A 14,285-nucleotide genomic window follows, 5' to 3' on the forward strand; every position below is an offset into this window, starting at 1 on the left:
CGTGGAGATGCCATGGGGAGAAGAGAAATGAACCCATGCTCTGGGTATACCGCAGGAAAGCGCCTCTCACCAGTCCTTTCATACCAAACCCCCCTGTGGCAGGCAGGGCACTCATTTTATAGACCAGGTGGAGGCCACCAGCCTGAGATCATGTAGTTAATAGGGGAGTCATGTGAAATGCTCTGTCTGCCTCCAAAGCCCACACTCTCTCCATTATAACAAACTTCAAATGCTGCTTTGAGGAACCCTGGTGGCTTAGTAGGCCAGGAGAGTGGCACTTGAGCCCACACCCCAATTTCAACCTCCGTGGCTCTGCTGGGCATCTGTATTCATACTGGGGTTCTATAGACGAGATTCCATTTGAGAGAAAACTCTGCAGCTAACATGATCGAATCTGAAGCCAGGTATTATGATGTGCTCCCTGGCAGGCAAGGGTTTTGGGCTAGGAGTTTGGGCCTTGGAGTTTGCGCTAGGACAAAAGGGGACTAGGAGCCACACTCAGAGGTTCAGGCCCCGGAGTTTGGGCTAGGACAAGAGGGGCCTGGGAGCCACACCGGGAGGAAGTGAGGGACAATGGCTATGCAAGCCAGGGAATCACGCACTTCCCTCACTCAGGAGCTATGCTGCCTGCATTCAAAATCAGGCTCTACACCTGCTCAGTTTTGAGACCCTGGGCAAAGCAATCCTAAGCCTTTGCTTCTTCAAGTTCAAACTGGAAGTCATATTGGTACCTACTTAGTGGGGGTGTTGAGAGGATTACATGTTCAAAGATAAGGAAAGCATCTAGTACAGTCCCTCGTACCTCATGCAAAGCCATTCTCATTAACTTGTTGATTACAGCAAGGCTAGTCATAGGAGGTAAAAGAGCAAGAAAACAAATACTGTGATACTACAGGAGGAATTCTTAGGGCAGCTAAGAAATCCTCCTTGCCCCTTAAGTGTTGCCCTGGTTCTGAGCTCTGCCTTGCGTTCTCCTGCCCTTGATAGATGCGGGTGGGAACCTGTGGGACATGTACCTGGCAGACGAGGGAGGCTTAAAGGCCTCCGTTTGCTGAGCTGTGGTCGTGTCCTACCACTGCTTGTCTGCTGCTTCAGCAAGAAGCTCAGGAAGACCGGGTTTCAGGTGATGAGATCTGTAACCCCAAACCCCCAAACTAATTTACTGCCATTGCTCAGAGCATATGGCTACAAAACCCTCGGCTGTGCCCCTAAGCTAGACTTGCTCTTGAACCAAAAGGCTCAGGATAGAGGGAGGCATGTGTCAAGGGAGCCAAGCCCTAGCCCTAGAGATTTCCTTCACTGGCTATATGGGGTCTTGCCTTAGGAGGAATTCTGCAGGGCACAGTGGGGGTCCTGGGTCCCATTTAGGTTCTTTCCATCAGAAACCCTGCCAGTGAATTAAGTTCCCAGAGAAGGTTTTGATGACTTATGGGATTTTTCCTTGTCTCGTTCACTGCTGTACCCCAGCACCCAGAACAGCAGCACATCCTAGGAATGAATGAATGATGATCCCTTCCTGCATCTTCATGAGACAAACAGGAGCAGGGACCACAGAGTTTCCATGGTTGCTCCCTGACCTGCCAGCTGTGTGGGATCTTCTTGCCACTGCTCTGCTACTGACTCCCCTACTTGTCACTTCAGCTGGTAGCATCAGCACCGCGCCTCTGACAATCTGCCTGGGAGAGGTTTGGCCTTTTCTCTCCTCCCAGTGGAAGGGAGGGTCATTTGCTACAGGGCATCTAGCAAGAAGGTCAGTGAGTGCCCAGCACACGACTTGCCCCTTTCATACTCTATCTGCCAGAAATGAAAACGTTAGAGCGGGAAGCGCCCACGGAAGTCATCACTCATGGAAGAGACGAGGAAACCAAACCCTGAGACATTTAGCAAGTAGCCCCAGGTCACAGAGGTGGCTGCCACGAGGGGCAGAAGACCTGGCCTCTCAATGGAGCTCTTTGTACAGCATTTGCTAGGAGCCTCTGTGCCCATGCAGGTCAAAAAGTCTCAGAAGCCTGGATTCTTCTTTCTACATATTATAAACACGAAACACAGCTACAGTACACACACAGACGCAGGTTATATAAAGAAACACACCGCTATGTAAATGTCATATACATATATACATATATGTAACTGATATTATGATATATACACTATTCAATAGTCCCAAGTACCTTTACTGGTGAGATTAGACAAGCTCATCTCCTTTTATTTTATATCTATTTATTACAGAATGGTGATAACTGAAGGGCTAGGGGAAAAGAAGAAACCCTGAGTGTGAGAAAGGAGAAATATGTAATTTGCCAAAGTGTATTTGATATGATAATTGCTTTGACTTTTTTTAGGTACAATGTTTAATGCACTTTGAAATTTTACACTAAAGAAGGGCATTCGGATTTTATGTTCAACAAAAGAGAGGAGACTTTAAACCGAAAGATTGGGAACTACTGTTCTGGAACTCAGAGCACATTGCAGCTTTGGAAATTGGCTGGTCCAACAACATCCTGTTTGAAGAGAGGGAAACCTGCACTCAGGTTAAGTCACTTCCTATCCTCAGGTTAGTAGCTCTTTTTCTGCTCTGAGGGGAGCAGCTGTGTGGATGTTTGTTGTGTGTGCCCAAGACACCGGCAGTGAAGGAGGCCAGCATTTGCTGTGGAACTACTGAAGGGTTTCACACCAAGGATGTAAAAGATAGAGGGAAAGCAAGTTCCCAAACATGACTGTTTTTTTCCTTTTTTTTTTTAAACAAGCAGGATTCTTGGAAGAGGAGAAGCTGAACTCGTGGCTTGGTTTACATTTCCTGGGGGTTGGCACCCCAGTGGCCTCCACGGTGGGCTGCCCTGGCCCTCCTGTCTCTCAGAAGAACCGAACATCTGGCTGCAGGAGTGGCTCCTTGAGCCACTGCTGTCCCTCCCCTTTGTCCCCTGCAAAGACCACCACCCATCTACCTAAACAACGGGATGTTTTCTGTCTGGTGCCCCCACAGCACCGAACATTTTGGCAAGAGGACTACCCCTGACTACCCCTAAGGCAGTCGGCCTGGAAGCCGAGGCAGAACCCAGGGGGATTCACCCAGGGCCTTGGGCTCAGACAGACCCAGGGCCAGACCACAGGGCAGGGCTCCTCTCGAGTGTTGGACATCGGCCAGTGCAGGAGTCCACTTACCGCAGTGGGACTGGAAGACCTGCGGCTTGACGACCTGGTTACAGGCGCTGCACACCACGAGGTAGAAGTCGTCGTGTGCTGGGTAGTGGCCAAACAAGTGCATATCTGTGGGGGGAAAGGAAAACAGGTTGTTTTGAAAAAGCAACCAAGTCTTAGAAGGTGGATGGTTTCTTCTTGGAATGTCCTCCAGGGCAGGTTTTCAAACAAGACTGGCAGAAAGGCAATCATCTTTAGAAAAGGGAACACAGCTTGTCCAAATGCAGCTCCTCACTCTCAGAGAAGCCCATGCCTCCAAGAATCCCTCCTCATTTCCCTTGCCAATGGATGGCTACCACTGATGGCTTAGTCTGCGGCATTTGGGCTACCCAGAATCTCATGCCACAGTCACTCTGTCCTGAAAGAGGGCCCCAGGGTTCACTGGGACCCAGTGAGGCTCCAGTTATTTTAGGATGAGGGGAAGTTCACCCAAACCCATTTCAGCATAAGCAGAGGCCTCTCTAGTGATGGCAGGGTGAGAAGGGCTGGAGAGAGAAAAAGGAGTCATCCTGGTTTCGGCAGCTGCCTGAGTCCCCCCATCACCTGCAGAAGACGCCAGGGTAAAAGGAAGCGTCCAGACAAGTGGCTTGCTGGCTGCCATCATTACCCATTCTTTACTTGGCAAATATTTGCTGCTGCTGCTAAGTCGCTTCAGTCGTGTCCGACTCTGTGCGACTCCATAGACGGCAGCCCACCAGGGATTCTCCAGGCAAGAACACTGGAGTGGGTTGCCATTTCCTTCTCCAATGCATGGAAGTGAAAAGTGAAAGTGAAGTCGCTCAGTCGTGTCCGACTCTTTGAGACCCCATGGACTGCAGCCTACCAGGCTCCTCTGCCCATGAGATTTTCCAGGCAAGAGTACTGGAGTGGGTTGCCATTGCCTTCTCCAGCAAATATTTATCGAGTGCCTAAGTGTGCTGGGCACCAACCGTGCTGGGTGCCAGGGCTGACTGGTGAACAAGAACAAGGGCCCTACTCTGCTGGAGCAGAAAAGAGAAGCATTGACCAGATTCACACAGGTCATCATGTGGGTGTAACTGTGGTACCCACTGAGGAGGGGAGGAACAGGGTCCCATGAAAGCATGTGGCAGGCTGACCTAACCTTGACTAAAGCATTGGACAGGCTTTCCCGAGGAGGGATTAGAGAAAGAAAAGGTCAGGGGAGAGAGGGGGAACTTTCAGGTCCACCATGGAAGGAGATTGTGTGTGTAGGAGGAAGCTCTTGGCTGAAACAGAAGAACAAGAGGGGAGCCCGGAAGGTGTAAGCTTTGTGGATCAACATGGAGAATACCCATGGACAGAGGAGCCTGGCGGACTACAGTCCATAGGATTGCAAAGAGTCACATATGACTGAGCGACTAACACACACACACACACATAGATTTTGAACCTGACTTTAGGAACAATGGGAAGCTATTGAAGGTTTTTAAGCAAAGTGGTGACAGAATCAAATACATACTGTTGGAACATCGGTTAGGTGGCCTATGAGACACAACAGCATACATACGTCCACACAAAAACCTGTTCATGCATGGTCACTGTAGCATTACTCTTAAAAGCTAAGGGTGGAAGCAACCCAGTTCAGTCGCTCAGTCGTGTCCAACTCTTCGCGATCCCACGGACCACAGCACGCCAGGCCTCCCTGTCCATCACCAACTCCCGGAGTCTACTCAAACTCATCTCCATTGAGTTGGTGATGCCATCCAACCATCTCATCTCATCCCATCTCATCTCATCTCATCTCTGTCATCTCCTTCTCCTCCTGCCTTCAATCTTTCCCAGCATCAGGGTCTTTTCAAATGAGTCAGCTCTTTGCATGAGGTGGCCAAAGTATTGGAGTTTTGGCTTCAACATCAGTCCTTCCGATGAACACTCAGGACTGATCTCCTTTAGGATGGACTGGTTGGATCTCTTTGCAGTCCATGGGACTCTCAAGAGTCTTCTCCAACACCACAGGTCAAAAGCGTCAATTCTTCGGGGCTCGGCTTTCTTTATAGTCCAACTCTCACATCCATACATGACTAATGGAAAAGCCATAGCCTTGACTAGACGGACCTTTGTTGGTAAAGTAATGTCTCTGCTTCTTAATATGCTGCCTAGGTGGGTCATAACTCTTTCCAAGGAGTAAGCGTCTTTTAATTTCATGGCTGCAGTCACCATCTACAGTGATTTTGGAGCCCCCCAAAATAAAGTCTGACACTGTTTCCACCGTTTCCCATCTATTTGCCATGAAGTGATGGGACCAGATGCCATGATCTTAGTTTTCTGAATGTTGAGTTTTAAGCCAACTTTTTCACTCTCCTCTTTCACTTTCATCAAGAGGCTCTTTAGTTCCTCTTCATTTTCTGCCATAGGGTGACATCATCTGCATATCTGAGGGTATTGATATTTCTCCTGGCAATCTTGATTTGAGATTGTGCTTCATCCAGCCCAGAGTTTCTCACGATGTACTATGCATATAAGTTAAATAAGCAGAGTGACAATACAACCTTAACACACTCCTTTTCCTATTTGGAACCAGTCTGTCGTTCCATGTCCAGTTCTAACTGTTGCTTCCTGATCTGCATACAGATTTCTCAAAAGGCAGGTCAGGTGGTCTGGTATTCCCATCTCTTTCAGAATTTTTCACAGTTTGTTGTGATCCACACAGTCAAAGGCTTTGGCAGAGTCAATAAAGCAGAAATAGATGTTTTTCTGGAACTCTCTTGCTTTATCAATGATCCAGCAGATGTTGGCAATTTGATCTCTGGTTCCTCTGCCTTTTCTAAAAACAGCTTGAACATCTGGAAGTTCATGGTTCACGTATTGCTGAAGCCTGGCTTGGAGAATTTTGAGCATTACTTTACTAGCGTGTGAGAAGAGTGCAATTGTGAGGTAGTTTGAGCATTCTTTGGCATTGCCTTTCTTTGGGATTGGAATAAAAACTGATCTTTTCCAGTCCTGTGGCTGCTGCTGAGTTTTCCAAATTTGCTGGCATATTGCGTGCAGCACTTTCACAGCATCATCTTTCAGGATTTGAAATAGCTCAACTGGAATTCTATCACCTCCACTAGCTTTGTTCATAGTGATGCTTCCTAAGGCCCACCTGACTTCATGTTCCAGGATGTCTGGCTCTAGGTGAGTGATCACACCATCGTGATCATCTGGGTCATGAAGATCTTTTTTGTACAGTTCTTCTGTATATTCTTGCCGCCTCTTCTTAATATCTTCTGCTTCTGTTAGGTGCATACAATTTCTGTCCTTTATCGAGCCCATCTTTGCATGAAATATTTCCTTGGTATCTCTAATTTTCCTGAAGAGATCTCTAGTCTTTCCCATTCTATTGTTTTCCTCTATTTCTTTACACTGATCACTGAGGAAGGTTTTCTTATCTCTCCTTGCTATTCTTTGGAACTCTGCATTCAAATGGGTATATCTTTCCTTTTCTCCTTTGCTTTTCACTTCTTTTCATAGGTATTTGTAAGGCCTCCTCAGACAGCCATTTTGCCTTTTTGCATTTCTTTTTCTTGGGGATGGTCTTGATCCCTGTCTCCTGTACAAGGTCATGAACCTCCGTCCATAGTTCATCAGGTACTCTATCAGATCTAGTCCCTTGAATCTATTTCTCACTTCCACTGTATCATTGTAAGGGATTTGATTTAGGTCATACCTGAATGGTCTAGTGGCTTTCCCTACTTTCTTCAATTTAAGTTTGAATTTGGCAATAAGGAGTTCATGATCACAGCCATAGTCAGCTCCCAGTCTTGTTTTTTGCTGACTGTATAGAGCTACTCTATCTTTGGCTGCAAAGAATATAGTGAATCTGATTTCAGTATTGACTACCTGGTGATGTCCACGTGTAGAATCTTCTCTTGTGTTGTTGGAAGAGGGTGTTTGCTATGACCAGTGCATTCTCTTGGCAAAACTCTATTAGCCTTTGCCCTGCTTCCTTCTGTACTCCAGGGCCAAATTTGCCTGTTACTGCAGGTATTTCTTGACTTCCTACTGTTGCATTCCAGTCCCCTATAATGAAAACGACAGCTTTTTTGGGTGATAGTTGTAAAAGGTCTTGCAGGTCTTCATAGAACCGTTCAGCTTCTTCAGCATTACTGGTCGGAACATAGACTTGGATTACTGTGATATTGAATGGTTTGCCTTGGAAACGAACAGAGACCATTCTGTCATTTTTGAGATTGCATCCTAGTACTGCATTTTGGACTCTTTTGTTGACTATGATGGCTACTCCATTTCTCCCAAGGGATTCTTGCCCACAGTAGTAGATATAATGGTCATCTGAGTCAAATTCACTCATTCCTGTCCATTTTAGTTTGCTGATTCCTAAAATGTCAAATCAACCCTGATACCCATCAACTGTTGAATGCATAGATGAAATGTGATATATTCATACAATGGGATATTATTTGGCCATAAAAAGACATGAGTGCTAATGCCTGCTATAATATGCGTGCTGCTGCTGCTGCTGCTAAGTCACTTCAGTCGTGTCCAACTCTGTGTGACCCCATAGACAGCAGTCCACCAGGCTCCCCCATCCCTGGGATTCTCCAGGCAAGAACACTGGAGTGGGTTGCCATTTCCTTCTCCAATGCATGAAAGTGAAAAGTGAAAGGGAAGTCACTCAGTCATGTCCGACCCTCAGCAACCCCATGGACTGCAGCCCTCCAGGCTCCTCCATCCATGGGATTTTCCAGGCAGGAGTACTGGAGTGGGGTGCCATTGCCTTCTTCATATTCAATTACATCAGTCCTGTCCCACTCTCTGCGACTCTGGACTGAGCCTGCCAGGCTGCTCTGTCCACGGGATTCTCCAGGCAAGAATACTGGAGTGGGTTGCCATGCCCTCCTCAAGGGGATCTTCCCAACCAGAGATCAAATTCACATCTCCTGTGTCTTTTGCATTGGCAGGCTGATTCTTTACCCACTGAACCACCTGGGAAACCCCACTACAAATATGGATGAACCTTAAAAACATATGCTAAGTGAAAGGAGCCAGTCACAAAAGGCCACATATTATATGATCCTCTTTATATGAACCGTCCAAAAGAGGCAAGGCCACAGACAGAGAGAGGAGATTAGTGCTTGCCTTGGCCTGGGAGTCCTGGAGGGAACTGGAGAACTGCTAAAGGTTTACAGGTTTCTTTTGCAGATGATACAAACATTGCCAGATTGATAGTGGTGATGGTTGCACAAAGCTGTGAATATATTACAAACCACTGAATTATATGCTTTAAATGGGTAAATTGTATGATACACGAAGCGCATCTCAGTAAAGATGGGGTGGGAGGTAGGGAGATCAGTTTTGAGGAAACCAGCGGTCAGAGCCTCCTCGTGGGCCGCTGGGTGGAGATAGAGCCCTGAAGGGCACTCTGCCTGCCTCTCCTTACCTGACCGGCTCCAGGACCACTGAGAGCAGGGTGGACAGGTGGAAATAAAAGACACAGCCTTCATGAAAGTGCTTTGCCTCACACATCTGAGTTTCCTCTCCCCCCACCCCCCACGCCCTCATTTTCTAGACGCAACCTATGTTTTTATCGAAAACCATCAGACACACCATGGTTCTACTAGCTGCAGGGGGAGGCCACAGAGAAGCTGAGTTCCTCCTGATGTCAGGACGGCTCATTTATAACCCAACACATGCTTCCAGTGCAGCCCGGATACTTGGAAGGAAATGGAATTGACACATTGGTCACATGGCCAAGAGCCAAGGCCCCTGCTCCAGGGGAGGCTGGATGGGGAGGGTGAGATGGGCCCTCACTGGGGCGAGGACCCCATGCTCCCGTGGCGGGATGCAGGCCAGGCTGGGGGCACAGGCGCACTGAATCTCTGCAGCATTTGTGGCTCCAGGCGCGGCTGGTCATTTCCCCTCTAGGACTCACCTCTGTTTCCACTCTGACTAAGACGTTACCGGAGGGGAGCGTTATTAGTCAGTGCCTGGTAGGCGGGGGCCTGTGACAAGGGAGGCTGAGAGAGAACCCAGCTGTGACAGAGGCCCAGGCGGGGCCCACACAGCATCCGGTACCCTAGCTTCAGAGCCTCCCAGCACATGGAGGACACTCCCAGTCCCACACTGCTGACACCACTCTTGCTTTACTTTCAACTTACAGAATATTTTTATATTATATATTCTTTTTTAAAAAATAACAAAAGTGATACGTGTGTTTTGAAGATACATTTGAAAAATACAGAAAAGCCAGAAGAAATTAAAAAAAAAAACCACTGGCAGCCTTTATTAACACTTTGCATCTCATTTAGATTTAGTCACATTTTCTATCCAGGAACATGTGAAACCAGGAGCTGGCAAGGGCTAAAACATTTATTTATTCAACAGCATTTCCTGGGCTGCCTTACAGTCTTTCTGCAATAGATCAGGCTATAAGGGAATGAAAGAAATGCATTAATTTAAAAAACAAAAAAAGCATTCGCACACTTGCCTGAGCACCTACTCTGTGCCAGAAACTGAGTGCAGTAAGGGAGGCTGAGAGGTAGGGGGTGGGGAACATGGCTCTTGACCTTTGTCATGGGCCCTGATGACCTGTCCAAGGTCCGTCAGGCCTCTGGCTGCTGTCCCGCTTCAGCATTCCGTCAGGAAGCTGTGGAGCCCCCGCTCCCCTGCCACTCTCCCACACCTGTGGGTCGAGAGTTGAAGGTAAATGTCAGGCTGGGCAAAGCCTGGCCACGCTGAGGGTGTCCTACTCTGGGCCCTTCGCGTCACTGGGGCTGATCTTGGTTCCCTGCAGGGCAGTTTCAATTGTGTCTGCTTAGAGTATGTCTCCCGTGGAAACTGAGAGGACCTGCTGGCCTGTTTGTATATTCCTTAGTGATCAGACCTCAGAATCTCAACAGGCTTCCTGGGTTCTGAGAGTCTGCCAGATGGGAGCTTCTCAGAAGACCACCACTTCCAGAGGCCAGGCCGTTTTGATCAGTGTATCGTCTGCTTGGGGATGAGGGAGGAAGGCCAGGGAGCACTGGAAATCACTATGCCTGGCATCATGTTGGATATACTATTAATTAATAACTCTCCCTCTCAATTTACCACCCAAACAGAACTTTTAGTACACAGTTAAAAATGGTGGTGTGTTGATGTGGGCTTGTACCAGCTTTTGAGAGCCAACTGTGCAAGTCTCCCAACGTGTTCCGTGAGATCAAGGCGGTAGCTTGAAATCAGACCTCATGGAGTATTTACACCATGGAAAGGGGCACTACAGATCAGGTTTTTTCTTTTCTTCAGCAAGCCACATTGTTAAACATTTACCAGCATACCACTGAACAAAGATGGGGAAAAAAAGGCAAAAGTGAAACCACCTGTAATGACACCCCCTCGGGATAACCACTGTTAGCATGTTAAGATACATCCTTCTAGACTTTGCTATCTGATAACATTATCTTAGGTAATCCTCATAATTAACCCACAAAGTTGCCATCATTCCACTTTCCAGGCAAGGAAACAAAGCTAAGAGATCCCATGAGTGATCTGTAAAGCAGGATGAGACCCCTGCTCTGGAGTCCATACTCCCATCTTAGCCAAAGGTCTTTCATAAGAGCAAGATCCCATTTTAAAAATGAAGGAAACAGTTTGATGAATGGAAGCCTTGCATAGAGGACCAAGGCTCTGAGGAACCTTTGGCATTTGCACAGGCCTGGGGTCAGAAGGAGGGATTTTGAGCACAGTGCCCTTTGCTGTGTAACCTCAGGGAAGGTGCCCAACCTTTCTGAGCAACTGTTTCCTCATCCATAAAATGGGGCTTGCATTTCTTGCCTCACGGAGTTGCTGTGAAGGCTTATAAAATTTTCCTGGCCTTTTATTTTCTTCCTCCAGGGATTTAGGAAAGCGTGTAGAGAAAGCTTTACTCAAGGTCTTCTCCCCTATCTTTCAAAACTAATTCCTTCTCCCTCCAGTGGGAGAATCTTTGCTCCAGGCAGCACATTCTTTGACCCTTCTTCAGGACCATTCACAGCTGACCTCCTGGGGAAACTGCAAGGTTCCTCTGACCTGTAGAATTCCCTCTATGTGCACGGCACCATCACACACAAGTGTGGACAGATGAGGGTTGCAAGCCACTGGCAGGGCTCTCTCTAGGCAGTGGTCAGGCCCCAAGAAAACATGCACAAAGATGATGGGACTTTGCCCATCACAGTGTTCAGTTATTCCCCCATGTTCAATTATTTCCCTACCACAAATCCATGCCTGTCTGTTTTGTTCCATTTTGTCCCTACAAACGAATTAACTGTTGATCAGATACATCAGATAGCACCACCATGGCACTGTCACAGAAGTGATCTTAATTATCCTCCTGTCTGATCATTGGCAGGGTGAGAGCAAGATCCATAGCTTCATTTTGCAGATGGGGAAACAGGTATACTCTTGATTCTAGGTAAGTATTTTTTGGTTTTTCACCCCAACCCATTATACACATACGTGCTGTGCTAAGTTACTTTAGTCATGTCTGACTCTTTGCAACCCCATGGACTGTAGCCCGCCAGGCTTCTCTGTCCATGGGACTTTCCAGGCAAGAATACTGGAGTGGGTTGACATTTCCTCCTTCAGGGGATCTTCTTGACCCAGGGATCGAACCAGCGACTCTTAGTTCTCCTGCATTGGCAGGTGGGTTCTTTACCACCAGCGCCACCTGGGAGACCCCCCATACACATATACATACCTGTTTTATCTATCCATCCACCCATCATCTATCAAACACATATATCACACTCTCATATGTCCTGGTCTACTCATTTCTTTTTATTTTATTCTATTCTATTTCATTAAAAAAACATGCTGAACTCTTGAAATTAATTTCATAATCCTTCAATGGGTCACAACTCAAAGTTTGAAAATTACTCTTCAAGGCAATCCAGTGAGTTAGGGGTTGAGCTGAACCTGAGAGATAACTGGGGGTTTACAGAGGTCAGAGATGGTCCTCAGTGCTTACCTGGGAGTCTGAGGCCATGAACTGAATCATTAGTGCCAGTTATACACTGCAGCTCACAGGAGCTGTACTGTATTTCTTCCCGAGTCTGCATTCAGTGAGGCATGTCTGTGGCCTGAATCAGCCAAGGTGGGAGTATTTACACCATGGGAATCAGCATCCATTATAAACCAGGGCTGCTTCTCTTGGAGAGCTGGCTGTGAAAACACTCACCAGCACACCACTGACCAGCATCTACTCTGGCTTCACTCTTTCCTGGATCAATTTCCCTAGTTATCAAAATGGAGAAGTTTATATTTGTTATCTACCACATCGGATGCTGAAAGGCTTCTGTGAACTTGAGAGGAAATTAATATGTTAATATAAACTTATGATAATGGTATTGATCATTAGCCCCAAAACATATGCACAATAGAGACAGGTAAACATACTGATCATTTTGTGTATCAAATGAGCACAAAAAGGCTACAACTTGTTCAGCTCTGGTGATGATAAGGGGGCTGGGGATGGGGGAGTGGTGATGAGGGAGTGGAGAATTAAGTTCTTTTCAATGTCTGACAATATAATGCTTACTCTTTAAGGGTTATTCCTGGAGCTTATTCACAGATGAGGCTCAGACTATCAAATTAATGCAACTTATATATGGATCACACACAGGTTATTCTCAGTGGCTTCCCTGGTGGCTGAGACGGTAAAGAATCCACCTGCTATGTGGGAGACCTGGGTTTGACCTCTGGGCTAGGAAGATCCCCTGGAGAAGGGAATGGCTACCCACTCCAGAATTCTTGCCTGGAGAATTCCATGGACAGAGGAACCCGCAGGCCCTAGTCCATGGGGTCGCAAAGAGCTCGACACAACTGAGCAACTTTCACTTTCACTTACAGCAAGCAGTCCTTTACTTTTCCTCTTCCTTAACTTCTGGTGGAATTCTCATCTGTGGAAGTCGATTGACAATGGCATTCATGTTACCAACTTCCTGGCATCCTGGGTCTGCCTCCCGACAGCACTTAGGTTCCCCACAGGTCTTTTCTGGCTCTCACAGCTTCACCTCCCCCAAACAGCCACCCACTCCTCACCTTCTGCCCCTTCTCACTCCCAGATGGCAGAGGAGGGATGGAAGGGACAGAGCCCAGCTCGGCAGGAAGAAGAGACGCAGTTTAGGACACCAGCACAGTTGCTACAAAGGTAGAAAAGTAACTGATTTCCGGGTGTAGTTAATGACCCATTTCTTAAGTCAATACTGAAAAAGAAATTGGCAGGACTTGCCTGGTGGTCCAGTGCCTAAGACTCCGTGCTCCCAATGCAGGAGGCCCGGGTTACATCCCTGGTCAGAAAATTAGATCCCACACACAGCCACTAAGAGTTTGCATGCCACAACTAAAGATCCTGCATGTCGCAACAAAGACCTGGTACAGCCAAATAAATAAACAAATAAATTTAAAAAAAGAAAGAAAGAAATTGGCAGACTAGGAGGAGCTGCATTTTATAAATGGCCTTCTGAGGGAACACTTCAGACAAGCAAAGTTGTGTATAAATTTTCCTTTATACCCAATATTCACTTAGTGAAAATGGCTGAAGTAAAGGAAAAGGCAGGGTGACATGTCCAATTAGCTATTTGTACAGGATTTGTTTCTATGATGGGAAGACAACTGGTTTTGTGGCTGCAGGATCACACTAGATTCTGTGCACTTTTGAATTTGCCCCTGGAACCTTCCAAAGCTCAAGACCTGGGTATTACCAAGCAACAACTGGTGAGAGTTCAAAAGATAAAACGCTTAAGAAAGAGGGATTCCTTCCTTTTGCAAGTGGGAAGGCCAAGTTAAGCAAAGGCTGCACACAGAAGCAGCTGGAAGCAGACTGCCTTTGAAGGCCGGGGGCTGGGGGGTGGGCAGCTTCAGCAGTGATGCCTGCACTCGCTCAGAAGATCCCACAGTAGGGAAAAGGAAGACAGCAAAGTAGACAATATTGAATTTTAATTTCTTGAAAAAAAAAAACAAAAAAAGCCCCAGAAAATGGCCTCAGGTTCCCCCAAAGTCTTTTTCAGGGTTCTGAAACCACCCCGGTTGCTATAGAAATCATGAAAATGTCAAGGTAGCATATGACTCTAGTATAACAATAGTTTCATATACTTTTAAAATTGAGTTTCCCTTTTGAACTGACTCTAAAA

General features: G+C 46.9%; 1 protein-coding gene across 3 annotated transcripts in view; it reads right to left on the reverse strand.

Annotated features, from left to right (window-relative positions):
• ATXN7L1 (ataxin 7-like 1) overlaps positions 1–14,285 on the reverse strand; it is a 257,762-nt gene that overhangs the window by 157,307 nt on the left and 86,170 nt on the right. For 2 of the 3 annotated variants that reach the window (XM_010841444.1, XM_010841452.1), the window contains exon 3: positions 3,163–3,267. In XM_010841444.1, the coding sequence (XP_010839746.1) occupies positions 3,163–3,267 (105 nt within the window). Of the gene's footprint in view, positions 1–3,162; positions 3,268–14,285 lie in introns of those variants that run through there. The other variant, XM_010841451.1, reaches the window with a different exon arrangement.

The sequence above is a fragment of the Bison bison genome, unplaced genomic scaffold, assembly GCF_000754665.1.
Source record: "Bison bison bison isolate TAMUID 2011002044 unplaced genomic scaffold, Bison_UMD1.0 scf7180017864162, whole genome shotgun sequence".
Taxonomy (NCBI): Eukaryota; Metazoa; Chordata; class Mammalia; order Artiodactyla; family Bovidae; genus Bison; species Bison bison.